This window comes from Camelus ferus, chromosome 10 (assembly GCF_009834535.1).
Source record: "Camelus ferus isolate YT-003-E chromosome 10, BCGSAC_Cfer_1.0, whole genome shotgun sequence".
Lineage (NCBI taxonomy): Eukaryota > Metazoa > Chordata > Mammalia > Artiodactyla > Camelidae > Camelus > Camelus ferus.
In genome coordinates, this window is record NC_045705.1 from 31,599,241 (window position 1) to 31,613,038 (window position 13,798).

Consider the following 13,798-nt stretch of genomic DNA (forward strand, 5'->3'; position numbering starts at 1 on the left):
TTTTTCTTTCTTTGCTTTTTAATGCATTTCTAATTCTCCCTTTCTCCTTTCTTTCTCTCCCATTTGCTTTCTTTCTTTTTTTTCTTCTCCCTCTCTCAGTCAATGTTTTATGAGTGTTTCCTTTTTGGCCAGCACTGGGGATACAGATATGAATAAGATTACAATTGTAGTAAAGCATATTTTTGCCTTCAGGGGCCCACATTGATGAATAAAGAGATATGCGTGTGAGACAATGTGGCAGGTGCTATAGTGGACATTTGCCACATTCTCTGAGGTTGGGGGAGGTAGCAGCATCACTTTTCAGTTTTGAGGAAGTGGAGAAGCTTCCAGACAGGCCAGGTAGGAACAGGTATCACTCATGCAAGAATCTTCATGTCTTTGAGCCTTTTTGTATGACTTAAGTGAATAGAACAAATAGATTTTTCACTGGTAAATATGCCCAACCATTTTGGGGATAAAATACATGCATATTTGGGTATTTATGAATGTGCCACCTATATGGTCACATCATGGATTGGCTCTTAAAACTTGATGTATGATATTTTTCTTTTCTGATTTTAAAAGTTTGCATTTTTATCATCAAAAATTAAAAGCACATGAGTGAATTATAAAGAACAAAATAAATACCCCTTATACTGTTACTTGTACGAATATACCAAAACCCCACAACTGTTATGGTTTTGTGCTTGCTTTTGCCTTTTGTGGAAGAAAAGAAAATAAGGCACTCCATGAAGATATTTATTCCTTAAGTAGAGGTGTCATGACTGAGGATGACTGTGACTGTCTTTTCAGGGAAGTCACTTGTCCCCTGAATTGAGTTGATGGAAAGGATGAATAACTTGACAGAATTCATCCTCCTGGGCCTGACTCAAAATGTGGAGCTTCAGAAATTTTCCTTTGTTGTGTTCTTAATGGTCTACTTGGTCACCTTGGCAGGTAACCTGCTCATCATGATCACCGTCAGCACCAGCAGGGCCCTGGGCTGCCCCATGTTCTTCTTCCTGTCTTACCTATCCCTGATAGACGGCTGCTCTTCTTCCTCCATGGTCCCTAAAATGCTAGCTGACACCCTCACTGTGAGAAAAAACATCTCTTTTAGGGGATGCATGACTCAAGTCTTCGCTGAGCATCTTTTTGGTGCTGCTGAGATCATCCTTCTCACGGTCATGGTCTATGACCACTATGTGGCCATCTGCAAACCCCTGCACTACACGACCATCATGAGTCGTCAGGTGTGCAGCCTTCTTGTGGGAGTGGCCTGGGCTGGAGCCTTTGTCCACGCGACCATTCAGATCCTCTTCACAGTCTGGCTGCCCTTCTGTGGCCCCAATGTCATAGATCACTTCATGTGCGACTTGAACCCTTTGTTGAAACTCGTCTGCATGGACACTCATACCCTTGGTCTTTTTGTTGCTGCCAATAGTGGGTTTATCCGCTTGTTAAACTTCCTCCTTTTGATGGTCTCCTATGTGGTCATCTTACACTCCCTAAGGGCCTATAGCTTGGAGGGGAGACCCAAAGTCCTCTCCACCTGTGTCTCCCACATCACCGTGGTCATTCTATTCTTTGTGCCTTGCTTATTTGTGTACCTGCGTCCAGCGATCACCTTTTCCATTGATAAAGCTGTGGCTGTGTTTTATACCATGATAACTCCCATGTTAAACCCTTTAATCTACACCCTCCGAAACGCAGAGGTGAAAAATGCTGTGAAGAAGCTCTGGATCAAAAGGTGACTTCAACAGAGAAATAATCACAGCAGTATACAATGACTTAGTTTTTTAAATGGCAAAGAGAAAACCACATAATTTCTATGGTTCAGGGACAAGTGAACACTATATGTAAAAGTATGTTGATGTTGGCATACAAGCCCTTTGAGAAAATCCCAGGCAGAAAATTACTTATTATTTAAAAATATACCATTTAGATTTACTGAGTGCCATTTTAGTTGTCAGACTTTGGTGTACTTTCAGAATTATTTGGAATTCTTGTTAAAATGCACATTCCCAGGATACAGCTCTAGAGATTCTAATTCAACAGGACTGTTACTGGATTGGCATCTCTGCATTCTAAACAAATTATCAAGATGTTTCTAAGCAGGTGATTTATGCAGACGCTTTGAATAACAGTGCTACAGATTACGTTTGTGTCCTCAGCCTACGAATGGATCACCTTATTAAGGCATTTCCTAGGGATTATCTTGCATAGCAGATGCTATGAGAATCATGAAACTCTCATTTCTTCATAAATCATGCAATGCAAGCTTACTACCTTTGCAATTACAAAACAAAATTATAGTATTCTGGGAAAATAAAGATGTTTTTGGTATTTATTCTCCATCTTCTCTTTCTATACTTTTTAATCTTTTGCTCCATCTGGTCTCTTTTTTTCTTTCTGTACTTCCAAGGGGAAGATCTATCATCTATTCTTGTTGAATTATTTGCACTAAAATTCATTATTATTATAATATCACCTAGTCATTCATATTGAGAACATTTTTTTTCATGAATTTATGGTGTGAAAGAGGCTTTATGTATTATTATTATATGTATATTTTGGAGGAATGGGTGGTAGAGTTTAATACATAATAGTAGTTAAGAGAATAGTCACTGAGTAAGATAGTTCTGAGATCCAAACTTAGTTTTGTCATTAGAGTGTGAGCTTTGGCAAACCATGCCTCTTTAAGTTTGAGTTAAAGGGGAATAATAGAGATATTATCAGGATTAAATAAATAATCCTTGTAGATCTTTTATTACCAATTATTTTGGTTTATATCTTTTCTGGAACTAGCAAGAGCTTCATTCTGTCTGGGTCAGGACCTCTGTGGATCTTGCCTTGGTGCCTTGGGTGAAAAAGGCAGCTCCCTGTATGACCAATACTGTGTCAGATAACTTTTCCCTGGAACTAACAGAACTAGTATTAAATTCTACCTCATTAGGTTATGTAACATTGGATGTATTTCATAAGGTCTCAAGATCTTATATTAATCTTAGCTCATATGTACGGTGAAATAGTAGCCCCTATTTCATAGGGTTGTTTTAAGCACCAGATGAGACATTGTATGGAAAGTATCCAGGACAGTGCTTGTTACTCAGTGGGTTTTCAACAAATGTCCCTGTCTTTGCTGCTTCCCTCATTTCTCCATCAGCATTCCATTCTCTCTGACTTAAAAAAACTCTATAATATATACTTGTTACTCACCCCTACATAACTATTATATTAGGAGGTCATGAGGAATTTTCAGAAGTCAGAGAGTAACGCCCCCAAATTAATACAAGATGAATGAGATTCACTCTCTAAACAATTCACCTTAAAAATGTGAATGCCTCCAAAGTTAAAATCAGGTTCAGGAAGCCCCCCAACATTTGATAAAATTTTTATGACAAATAAGAATAAATCTGCAGTACAATACTTGGTAATTGTATTAGAACTGTTGCCACTTATTACAACTTCGCTGGTGCTACAAAAGCAAGTTATTATTTAATCCCTATAAGAACCTTACGAAATAGATAATGTTACTCATGCTTTCCAGAAGAATTAACTGAAGCTTGGAAAATGTAAATAATTTACCAGAGGTCACAGAACTAGAAAATGCCTGGGGTGGGACTTGAACCCACGTAGTTTGGCTTTAGAACTTGCACTCTTAAACACTACAGTATCAGCACACATCTTAAAATGACACATACCACGTAGCACTTTCTAGTGGAGGGAGACAGGCAACCAATCAGTAAACATATAAACAAGCCACACCGAGAGAAAAAAGTGCTGAAAAAACTGAAAGGTGTGATGTGGTGGTGACTTAGATGACAGGGGGCCACTCTAGATTATGTGCTCAAGGAAGACCCAAGAGCACGAATTTACAGCATTTACTTAACTATGTCCAGGAAAGGAGACACTGAGCTAAAGGTTATGAGTAAACTCACCAGAGGGGAGTTCTCATACAGGGGAAGGGGGTTTTTATCTGACTTGGATGAGTACCATTAACGACTCTCTTCTTTATAACTCAAAGATCACCAAGCAACCTTAAACTTACAAGTGATTAAGCTCCGATTAAAATCAGGACAAAGCAAAATAAAACATGTCTACTCAAGCAATCCTCTTTCCTTGGAGCTTGCATTTGCTTCCTGGCAGGTTGCTCTCTTTGGTGGACTCTGGTGTAGTCGACAGCATTGACCTCCACTTTGCCTCTTTGTGGCTTTTTAGATTTTAATTTCTACAATTTTTTTCTCAGGTAAAAGCATTCATTAGAGGAACTAAGCTAAACTGATCAGTAGAGAGAAAGCTGTTTAACTAAATTTACATGAAATTATAATTGGCCTTTTCTTGGCTTATCAGGCTCTGCCCAGTTGTACCCCTTCTCAAACATGCGCCTTCTTGAATTATCTTACATCATTCCTTCTCATGTTCACTAACTCCAGTTGCAATGCCCTCCTTTTTGCCCACGAGCCTTTGAACTAGTTCTTCTTTATTCCCCAAATACTCTTCCTATAGACCTTCCTATGGCTGGGCCATTATCCCCACTGTCTTCTTTAACCACCGAAGTGAAGCCATTCTCTATCTCCTTGAATTACTCTCAATCACATCACTCTGTTACATTTTCTTTAAGTATCTTCATTATCTGATTATCCAATTTGCTTGTTTATTCTCTGTCTCTTCTAATTAGAACATAAATTCTATGTGGTAGAGGCAGTGTCTGTTTTGTTCACCACCGCATTTCCAAGTACAGAGAATAGACTTGGAACAGAGTAAATGCTTAACAACTATTTAATGAATAAAAGGCCATCATCTCTACTTTTCACTGTATCCTACAAATTTTGATAAGTTTTGTTTTCACTTTCATTGAGTTTAAAATATTTAAAAATTTTTCTTGAGGTTTATTCCCTGACCCCATGTCATTTAGAATTGTTTTGTTTATTCCTCAAATGTTTTGGTATTTCTCAGCTATCTTCCTATAATTGATTTCTAATTTAATTCCATTGTAGTCTGAGAGAAAACATTGTACAATTTCTATTCTTTAAAATTTGTTAAGGTGTGTTTTATGGCCCAGAATGTGGTCTAGCTTGGTGAATATTCCATGTGAGTTTGGAAGAATGTGCATTCTGCTGCTGTTGAAGGAAGTAGTCTATAGATGTCAATTATATACAGTAGATTGACATTGCTGTTGAGTTTAGCTCTGTCCTTAACTGATTTTGTGTCTTCTAGATTTGTCCATTTCTGACAGTGGATTTTTGAAGCCTCTAACTATAATTACCTTACTAAGTGGTTCCATTTTTTCTTGTCTGACTCTACTATGAGAGTATAATGTCAATGCAAGCAGAGTTTTTATCCTGATTTTTTTCTATTTTAATAACTATGATATCCATCGTTCATAGCATGGAACCTGGAACAAATAGATGCTCAAACATTTTAAAAAATAATAAGTTATTTGATAAATAATTAGTTATTATAGCTACATTAGAGATAAAATTGTTACATATTCAACTTCACTTATACAGAAAAAACTTTTCAGTATTAGATAAAAGGAAAAAATGTCTTGCTATGGGAGAAATAAATGGCAAACTCATTTTCACTGAAAAAAAATGGCAGGGCTGGTATATATTTTCAGCTGACAGTAGTTCCATTAAGGTCCTGAGGCTATGTTTTCCTCCTTGTTACATCCTTCTTAACCCTAGTTACGTGATTGGTCTAACAGGCATTTTTTAAAAAAAAAAAATATAGGTATTCTTTTAAAATTTAGTGGAAAATCCCAGTGAATTTAATTAAGCAACAGTCAGTTTTGGACACATTCCAACTGCAGGACTCCTTGATTCACATCATCACAAGGTATAAAACTTTAATGCTCTTCTCTTGTGTTAGGTAGGAGATGCGGTCTTCCTAAGAACTAATATAATAATTTCAGGAGATGCTTACTAGGCTAAAATCATGATATAAAAGAAGCACAAGAATGTCCTCTCTGAATCTCAAGTACTAATATTTGGCCATACTGGTACAATAAAATGAGATAGGCTAAACATCTGAATGGTAACTATTCTTTATTGATGTTGCTGTCAAAGAATTGACTAGATAAAAAGTTTCCTGGAAAAATGGCTAGTTGCTGTCTTCATATGCAGATGTAAGATTTTTTCTTTTCATTTCTGATAAATTTTTCTAATGAGAAATTTTTAGTTTTTCTTGTATCATGATTCCTTTGAAATAGAGCTACAATGCAAGCAATAATTTTCTGGAATATTGAGAAGACTGTGGAGAAAATGGACAGACATAAGCATATGAAATAAAATATACCCTCAAATAATAATGCAGCTTTTTGCCCTCTGTGGGGACAGTGGATGGAAGAGAGATTTCCAGATCTTTATGAGTGAGAAAAAATTCCTCTTTCAAATTGTGAGAAAGTTTCCAAAAGGTAAGACTTTTAATAGTTAATAGTGGAAACCAGGCTTTGCAGGTGTGTAAATTTCTTTATTATAGTACATAGGAAATGATATCACTTGAGTTTATAAGAACTGATAAGTTTAAAAAACTTCTGGCCATGAAGAGACTTTTAAGTAAATCAAACTTAGATTCCAATTCCAGGTCTGTCACTTAAAAACAGGTAACTTTGGGAAAATTCATTTTATATTATGAGCCTCAGTTTTTCAACTATAAAATGGAGATAATAATTCTTGCTATTGTGAACATAAATTGTGATACATTAAATATAATTTTATATATATTTATGTGTATATGTATGCACATATATTTCTGATTGTGTATATATAACATGTATTTATGCAAAAGAATAACATCTGAACATAATTTTTCATAGAAAATGAAATTATAGATGTTCTTATAATGTTAGTATTTCCTTTCAATAAAATTTTTTGGTCTATTTCAATGGAAATAACAGAATACAAATATTTGTTTTCTCACCATGTTATTTTGCATTTCAGAGGGTTATAACCTTGTGGTTCATGCTGATATGCTTAATTTGAAGCCTCTGATATTTTGTAAAAAAATGAAGATTGATTATCCATGTTGGTCCAAGAACTGTGTTACATATATTTATATATTTTAGCCCAGTAGATACTCACAAAAACTCATTATCTATCATAATCTCATTTTATAAATATGTAAATTATGACCCAGCGTGGTGACTGCCAGTTATTTAAGGTATTACAGTTAGATTTATAAAAATATAATTTACTAGTTTTGAAATATCTTTTTTAAGAAGAGAGATATGTATTTTCTAAAAAATTAATTTTATAGACATTGAGTAACATAAAACTGTTTCTGTGTATATATTAATATAAGATTTATGTGAAACCTTGTATCATAAAGATTTTTGGCTTTCAGGGCAAATAAACTTAAGTGTCTTGAGTAGGAAGAGGCATATATAATCAGACGTGATAGTCAATTAGCTAAATGGAAACTTCTTCAGGGAAGTTCAATATCATTGAGTAATAAATGGAACAAGATCAGGACTTATGTGATTTTTGTTGTGAATAGATTAAAAAAATTAAATGACATCAGCAGCCATCTTACAACCTCAAGTGGTTACTTATCTGGAAAAGTAAGAGAGTGATGTGAAAAGATGCTTCCTCCGTCACCACCAACTTACTGTCCTCTGATGGTGTCACTCCCAGCAGAGACCTTGACTGCTAATGGACCAGTGGACATGCTGAGATGTCTGGGAGCCTATGTTATCTAAAAGGTGTGCCACAATGTTAAGTATTTGATAAACATTTGTCAACTGAATAAATAAGTGAAGATTAAACTTTCAATATACCGTTCTACAACACTTCCCATTATTTTAAATGTAATGTGCTTTCTATCTCTGAAATCAGCATCTACAAAAGAATTAATGGAACTAAAGAGAAGGAAAAGCACTTTGAATATTTGAGGATTAGTATAAAGTTCTCAGCAGAATGAACATGGAGAATTATAAGACATAAGTTTACACGGGTATGGGTTTAGGGAGGAAGTTTGGGGTGGCGGCCAGCTTCTAAGACATCTAGGGTCTCTTAAGCCAAAGTATACCAGGGAATTGGATTTTACTGACTGTGATAGAAATCTACTGTAGAGATTTTCAACAGGGGAATAATATAATTTGAGTAAGATTTAGAGAAGATCACTTGGGTTGCTTCATGAGAATAGATTGTTGAAGGCCAGAACCAAAACAGGAAGAACTTGCAGGAGGCTACTGTGATAGACAAGGGAGGTTTAATGACCAAATTTGCAATATGTTTTAAAGGGAGAGTCAATAGGACTTATTAAAATGTTCAATAAATAATGCAAGAGGAATAAAGGAGTGACGGATACTGTCAGATACAAATTCTGTACAATAATATGTAAGGTGGTACCATTTAATTAGGGAATATCTAGGAAGGATTAAGCTTATTGTGGAAAATTAAATATTTAGTTTTATAAATACTAAGTTGATATTTAATTGGAGATATCAGTTAGATAGTTGCATATTCAAGTTTAAAAATTACGGGAGAGATAGGGACTGAATGCACAATTTTAGAGTGCTTTAGCATTTACAGTTTACAAAAAAGAAGAGGCTCCAAGTAAAGGCACTAACTACAAAGGAGGTTTTAGTATGTTCTCAGGATATCCAGGAGAGTGATTGTTATGGGTTATATGATATGTCAGAAGACATAATTATGGTTCCATTGTGTCCTTTTAAAATTCATATGCTGGTGTCCTTATCCTCAAACTTCAGAATGTGACCTTATTTGGAGATAGGTTCTTTACAAAGGTAATTGAGTTAAAATAGAGTAAATCTTGCTCCAATGTGATTGACTTTCTTATTAAGAGAAGGATGTGGATGCAGACACGTTTATCTGGAGAACATCACGAGAACTTAAATATGGCTATCTTTAAGCCAAGGAAGGAGGCATCGAACAGCTCCTTTCCTCACAGTCTTTAAAAACAATCAACACTGTTAACACCTTGATTTTTAATTTCCAACATTGAGAGTAGTGTGATGATAAAATTCTATTGTTTAATCCACCCAATTGTGCTACTTTGTTATAGAAGCTCTGGCAAATTAATAAAGATTTGGATACCGAGAAGGGGGGTGTTGCTGCAATGAATACCAAAAAATGTGCAAGTGGCTTTGGGATTGGGTAGTGGGTAGATGCTGAGAGAGTTTTGAGGTGTGTGATAGAAAGAGCCTAAACTGCCTTTAAAAGGCTGTTTGTAGAAATATGAACAATAAAAGGTGATCTTGGTGAGGACCCAGAAGGGAACAAGTATGGCTGTAGAGAAAGCATCTATCATCTGAGAGAATAAATACATATATATCATCATGAACAGAATGTTGCTAGAAATATGATGTTCAGATTGAGGTCTCAAATGGAATGAAGGACACGTTACTGGAAACTGGAAGAGGGGTGATTGTTGTTCTAAAGAAGCAGCCCTAGCAACTAATACAGTGACCTCTAGTCTTACATTCAGATTTGTTCTACTGACTTTGAATATGTAGATTATTTTAAGTGACTCTTCAGTATCACACTTTTGTGACTTTACACATGGTGCACCTTTTCATGTTACTCCCTTCATACTCTCTTTTGTTTTCTCAGTTCTCTAAATTCAACTAACGCATTGCTTTCTCTGGGAAGCATTGCCTGATCCCACTTTGATTTAGATGTTCCTTAGCACTATTTAAATATAATTACAATGGTACTTATTAAATTGATCTTAAATTGTATGATCCCATCATTATATGTCAAATCACTGAGAGTATGGAAACAATCTTATTCAACATTCAATTTCCATGGAAGGTTGTGTGATATAACAGAATTTTCATATGCATTTTTGATTGAATGAATAAAGAAAATACTAAGCTAAAATATTTTCCCTTGTTTTATAGGTAAACTATTTCTAACATCTGAAATCAGTACTTATAAACGAATAGATGGAACCAAGGAACAATGTGACTCACTTTGTCCTCTTGGGCCTCACACAGAATCCAAATGAACAGAAAGTCCTTTCTGTCATGTTTTTGCTCTTCTACATTTTGACCTCGGTGGGCAACCTGCTCATTGTTGTGACTGTCGCTTTCAGTAAGACTCTGGGCTCGCCAATGTACTTTTTTCTTGCTAGCTTGTCACTTATGGATGCCATTTATTCTTCAGTCATTTCCCCAAAATTGATTTCAGATCTGTTCTTTGGGGAAAATACAGTATCTTTCAAATTTTGTATGGCTCAGCTTTTTACAGAACACTTTTTTGGGGGGTCAGAGGTCTTCCTTCTGCTGGTGATGGCCTATGACCGCTACGTGGCCATCTGTAAGCCCTTGCATTATTTGATTATCATGAAGCAAAGGGTGTGTGTTGTGCTGCTGCTGGTGTCCTTTGTTGGAGGTTTTCTGCATTCAGTGGTTCAACTTAGCACTATTTATGGGCTCCCGTTCTGTGGCCCCAATGTCATTGATCACTTTATCTGTGACATGTACCCCCTACTGAAACTCATCTGCACTGACACCTATGTCATTGGCATCTTAGTGGTGGCCAATGGAGGACTGATCTGCACTATTGTGTTTCTGCTCTTACTCATCTCTTATGGAGTCATCTTGCGCTCTCTAAAGAACCTGAGTCAGGAAGGAAGGTGGAAAGCCCTCCAGACCTGTGTTTCCCACATCACTGTGGTTGTCTGCTTCTTTGTCCCTTGTATTTTCATGTATGCAAGACCTGCTAGGACCTTTCCTATTGATAAATCATTGAGTGTATTTTATACAGTCATCACCCCCATGCTGAACCTGCTAATCTACAGTCTGAGAAATTCAGAGATGACTAATGCCATGAAGAAGCTCTGGAGAAGAAACATTGTATCTCATAGTAAATAAATTTGACATTCACTGTGAAGAGGGCCATATGATGTGAGGGCTTATCTCCTTGGAAACCAAAAGTCTCTAAACTGATGCACCTATCTCTATCCTTTAAAGCATTTATCATAATTATAATAAGTAATTATCTGTGTGATTGGGTTATTAACATATTTCTCTACTATAATGTCAACTCTCTATGTAGTGTCTTGTGTATCTCTTTGCCTAGAAAGGTGTAATACATATAAAGGGGGAGTTGATAAAAATATATAATATATGAAATTTTTACAGTTTTGGTGATTTGTAATCAATTAATGTATTTATGTTTAAGTATTTTCCTGAGACTTAGTCTTATCTTTTTAGTTAGGTTCTTTTTATTTTGTCCATTCTTTTAATTTTACTAGTGAAAATATTTAATTATATATATAATGTCCTCTGTATTCAGTTTCAGTTGCATAATATATAAAATATTTAATATGACACTTCTGTTTTAAAATAAAAAGAAAACACAATAATAATGAATATAAAAATAGAAACCATATGAAATGGTGCAAGTAAGAAGACAAGAATGATAAATTTGACCATAGTAAGAACCTTCGTTCAACAAAAACTTCTGAAAGAAAGCAAAAAGGCAAGTTACAAACTGAATTGAGAAAGTATTCACATAAAATTGGGATCATTTATGCCTTGAAAGCTTAGTAAAACATCCTGTAAAACCAAACCGAACCAAACTTCTTTTTCATCCTTTTTTAGTGTTTCCCAGTGTTCTTACCTACAGTTGTTGCAAAGCCTCTTTCTTAGGATGTTTCAAGTATCAATCTTTGCACATACAAGCATATTTACATATGTGTATGTGGATATATGCCTGCATGTAAACATTTACATTTTACTATTCAACATCTTGAGCATCTTTCCATACCAGTCTATATAGATCTAACTCATTCTCAGTTATTTGTATAATATGTGATGTTCCCTTATAATATTCCTGAATTAATGTACCCAGTACTTTTCATGTCATTTCAATCTTTTTCTATGATACATAATTATTCAATAAGTATATATCTTCTCAAGTATGTGTTCCTAGAAATGTCAGTTGCTATAAGTAGAATTTTTGGGTCAACAGGGAATATGTATTTAAAATGTTGATATTCATAGCCATTGCCAAAATGCCATTCATGAAGTTGTACCTACACTTTTGCCCATAGTCTGAGACTGTCAGCTTGTCCATATTCTCAACAACCAGTGAATATTTTTGGGTATATAATAATATGGTTCATTAAAGAAATTATAATTCACTTTCAAACTTTAATTGAAACTCCCTAAATATAATTGATTTAAGCATCTTTTCACAGGTAAAGTTGTATATATTTATCTCTGATTTGTTTATTGATTTTTAACCAATTTTCTTTGATTTCTAAGTCTTTTCCATACTTATTTTTATGAGGAATTATATACTAAGAAAACAATCTTTTTTAAACCATTGTTTATGTACTTAATTTCCTGGCCTGTGATTTGACTTTGACTTATGCTATGAGGAATTTTTTTTTTGGCTATGTAGATTTTTTTTTGTTATTCATCTAGCCCAGTTTATGAACACTGATTATTTTTTTGCATCAATCTTAAAATATATTTTACTCTAACCATAATATTCTACATTTTTAAGAAGTTAATATTTATAGAACTTTTGCGGTTTTATATTTAACATGAAAATTTTGACTTATCAAAAATTTGGTACGTAAGGTATTTATTTTCATATATAGTTAAAGAGGATTGTGTTTTATTGTTTTCTGAATGACCTTTTTTTGTAGTTGCTTAATTATCTTTCACTATTAATTTGAAACCCTCATTTTACTGTATTCTAAATTTCCATAAATATTTGAATGCAGTTCAGGACTCAGTTCCATTGGTCTTTTCAGTGATGTACCATTTAATTTATGATATAGTTGCAATTCATCTATAATACATTTAGAATAATAAGCCTAACACTCCCTCATTGCTCTTCTTTTCCAGCATTATGTCTGTTCTTGCATATTTATGATGTCAAATTAAACTTATAGTAAGCCAGGCTAGTCACAAAAATTTCTGTTATTTTCAGTGCATTTTGATTTAGGATGACTAATTTAGGAAGGGTTTATATCTTTAGAGATTTGAGAATTCCTCTCCATAAAGAGAGTTAGGTGTTTTCATTTAGTCCTTTTTACGTTCTTCGGTAATGCTTTACGTATTCTTTCTATGTTACTTATTCCTCATAGATAGCGGCTATTCTTCTTCCCTGACCCCTTCAAGGTCCTGACACTCTTGCTGTAAGAAAAACCGTCTTTTAGGAAGTGCGTGACTTAAAACTTTGCTGAACATCCTTTGGTGCTGCTGAGATCATTCTGCTGATGGGTACGACCTGTGACTACTATGTGTCCATCTGTACTACCTGACCACCAAAAGCTGAAAGAGATGTGGTCATCTCTGGGAGTCACTGGGGCTGAAGACTTATCCATCCAGCAGTTTAAATCCTCTTCACAGTTTGGCTGCCCTGTTTTGGCCCCAGTGACATGGATCACTTTGTGTGTGCCATGAACTCTGTTGAAACTTATCAACATGGACACTCACACTTTTGGTCTCTTTGTTGCTACCAACAAAGGGGTCATCTTCCTGTTAAACTTACTCCTTTTGATGGTCTCCTAAATCATGGCCCTATACAGTTTGAAATCTAATAGTTTGGATGGTAGGTGCAAAACCCTCTCCACCTGGGTCTCTCACATTACTCTGGTCATTTTATTCTTTGTATCTTGTATATGTATGTATCTGCCTCAAATTATTACCTTTTCAATTAATTAAGCCATGGCTATATTTTATACTGTGCTAAATTTTGTGTTAAACTCTATTATACCCTCAGAAATGCAGAGGTTAAAAATGCGATGGAGAAGTTCCAAGTCAAAAGATGACTTCATCAGGGAAATAATGAAAACAATGTAAAACAACTTTATCCCTTAAATGGTTACA

General features: G+C 35.0%; 2 protein-coding genes across 2 annotated transcripts; both read left to right on the forward strand.

Annotated features, from left to right (window-relative positions):
• The first annotated feature begins 821 nt into the window (after positions 1 to 821).
• LOC102511338 (olfactory receptor 4C12) lies at positions 822 to 1,733 on the forward strand. The gene has a single exon (XM_006190277.2). The coding sequence runs from the start codon at positions 822 to 824 to the stop codon at positions 1,731 to 1,733; it is 912 nt and encodes a 303-aa protein (XP_006190339.2).
• Positions 1,734 to 9,892: 8,159 nt separating this feature from the next.
• Positions 9,893 to 10,822, forward strand: LOC102511109 (olfactory receptor 4A47). The gene has a single exon (XM_006190276.2). It carries the CDS (start codon positions 9,893 to 9,895, stop codon positions 10,820 to 10,822), a length of 930 nt encoding a protein of 309 aa, XP_006190338.2.
• Positions 10,823 to 13,798: the final 2,976 nt, after the last annotated feature.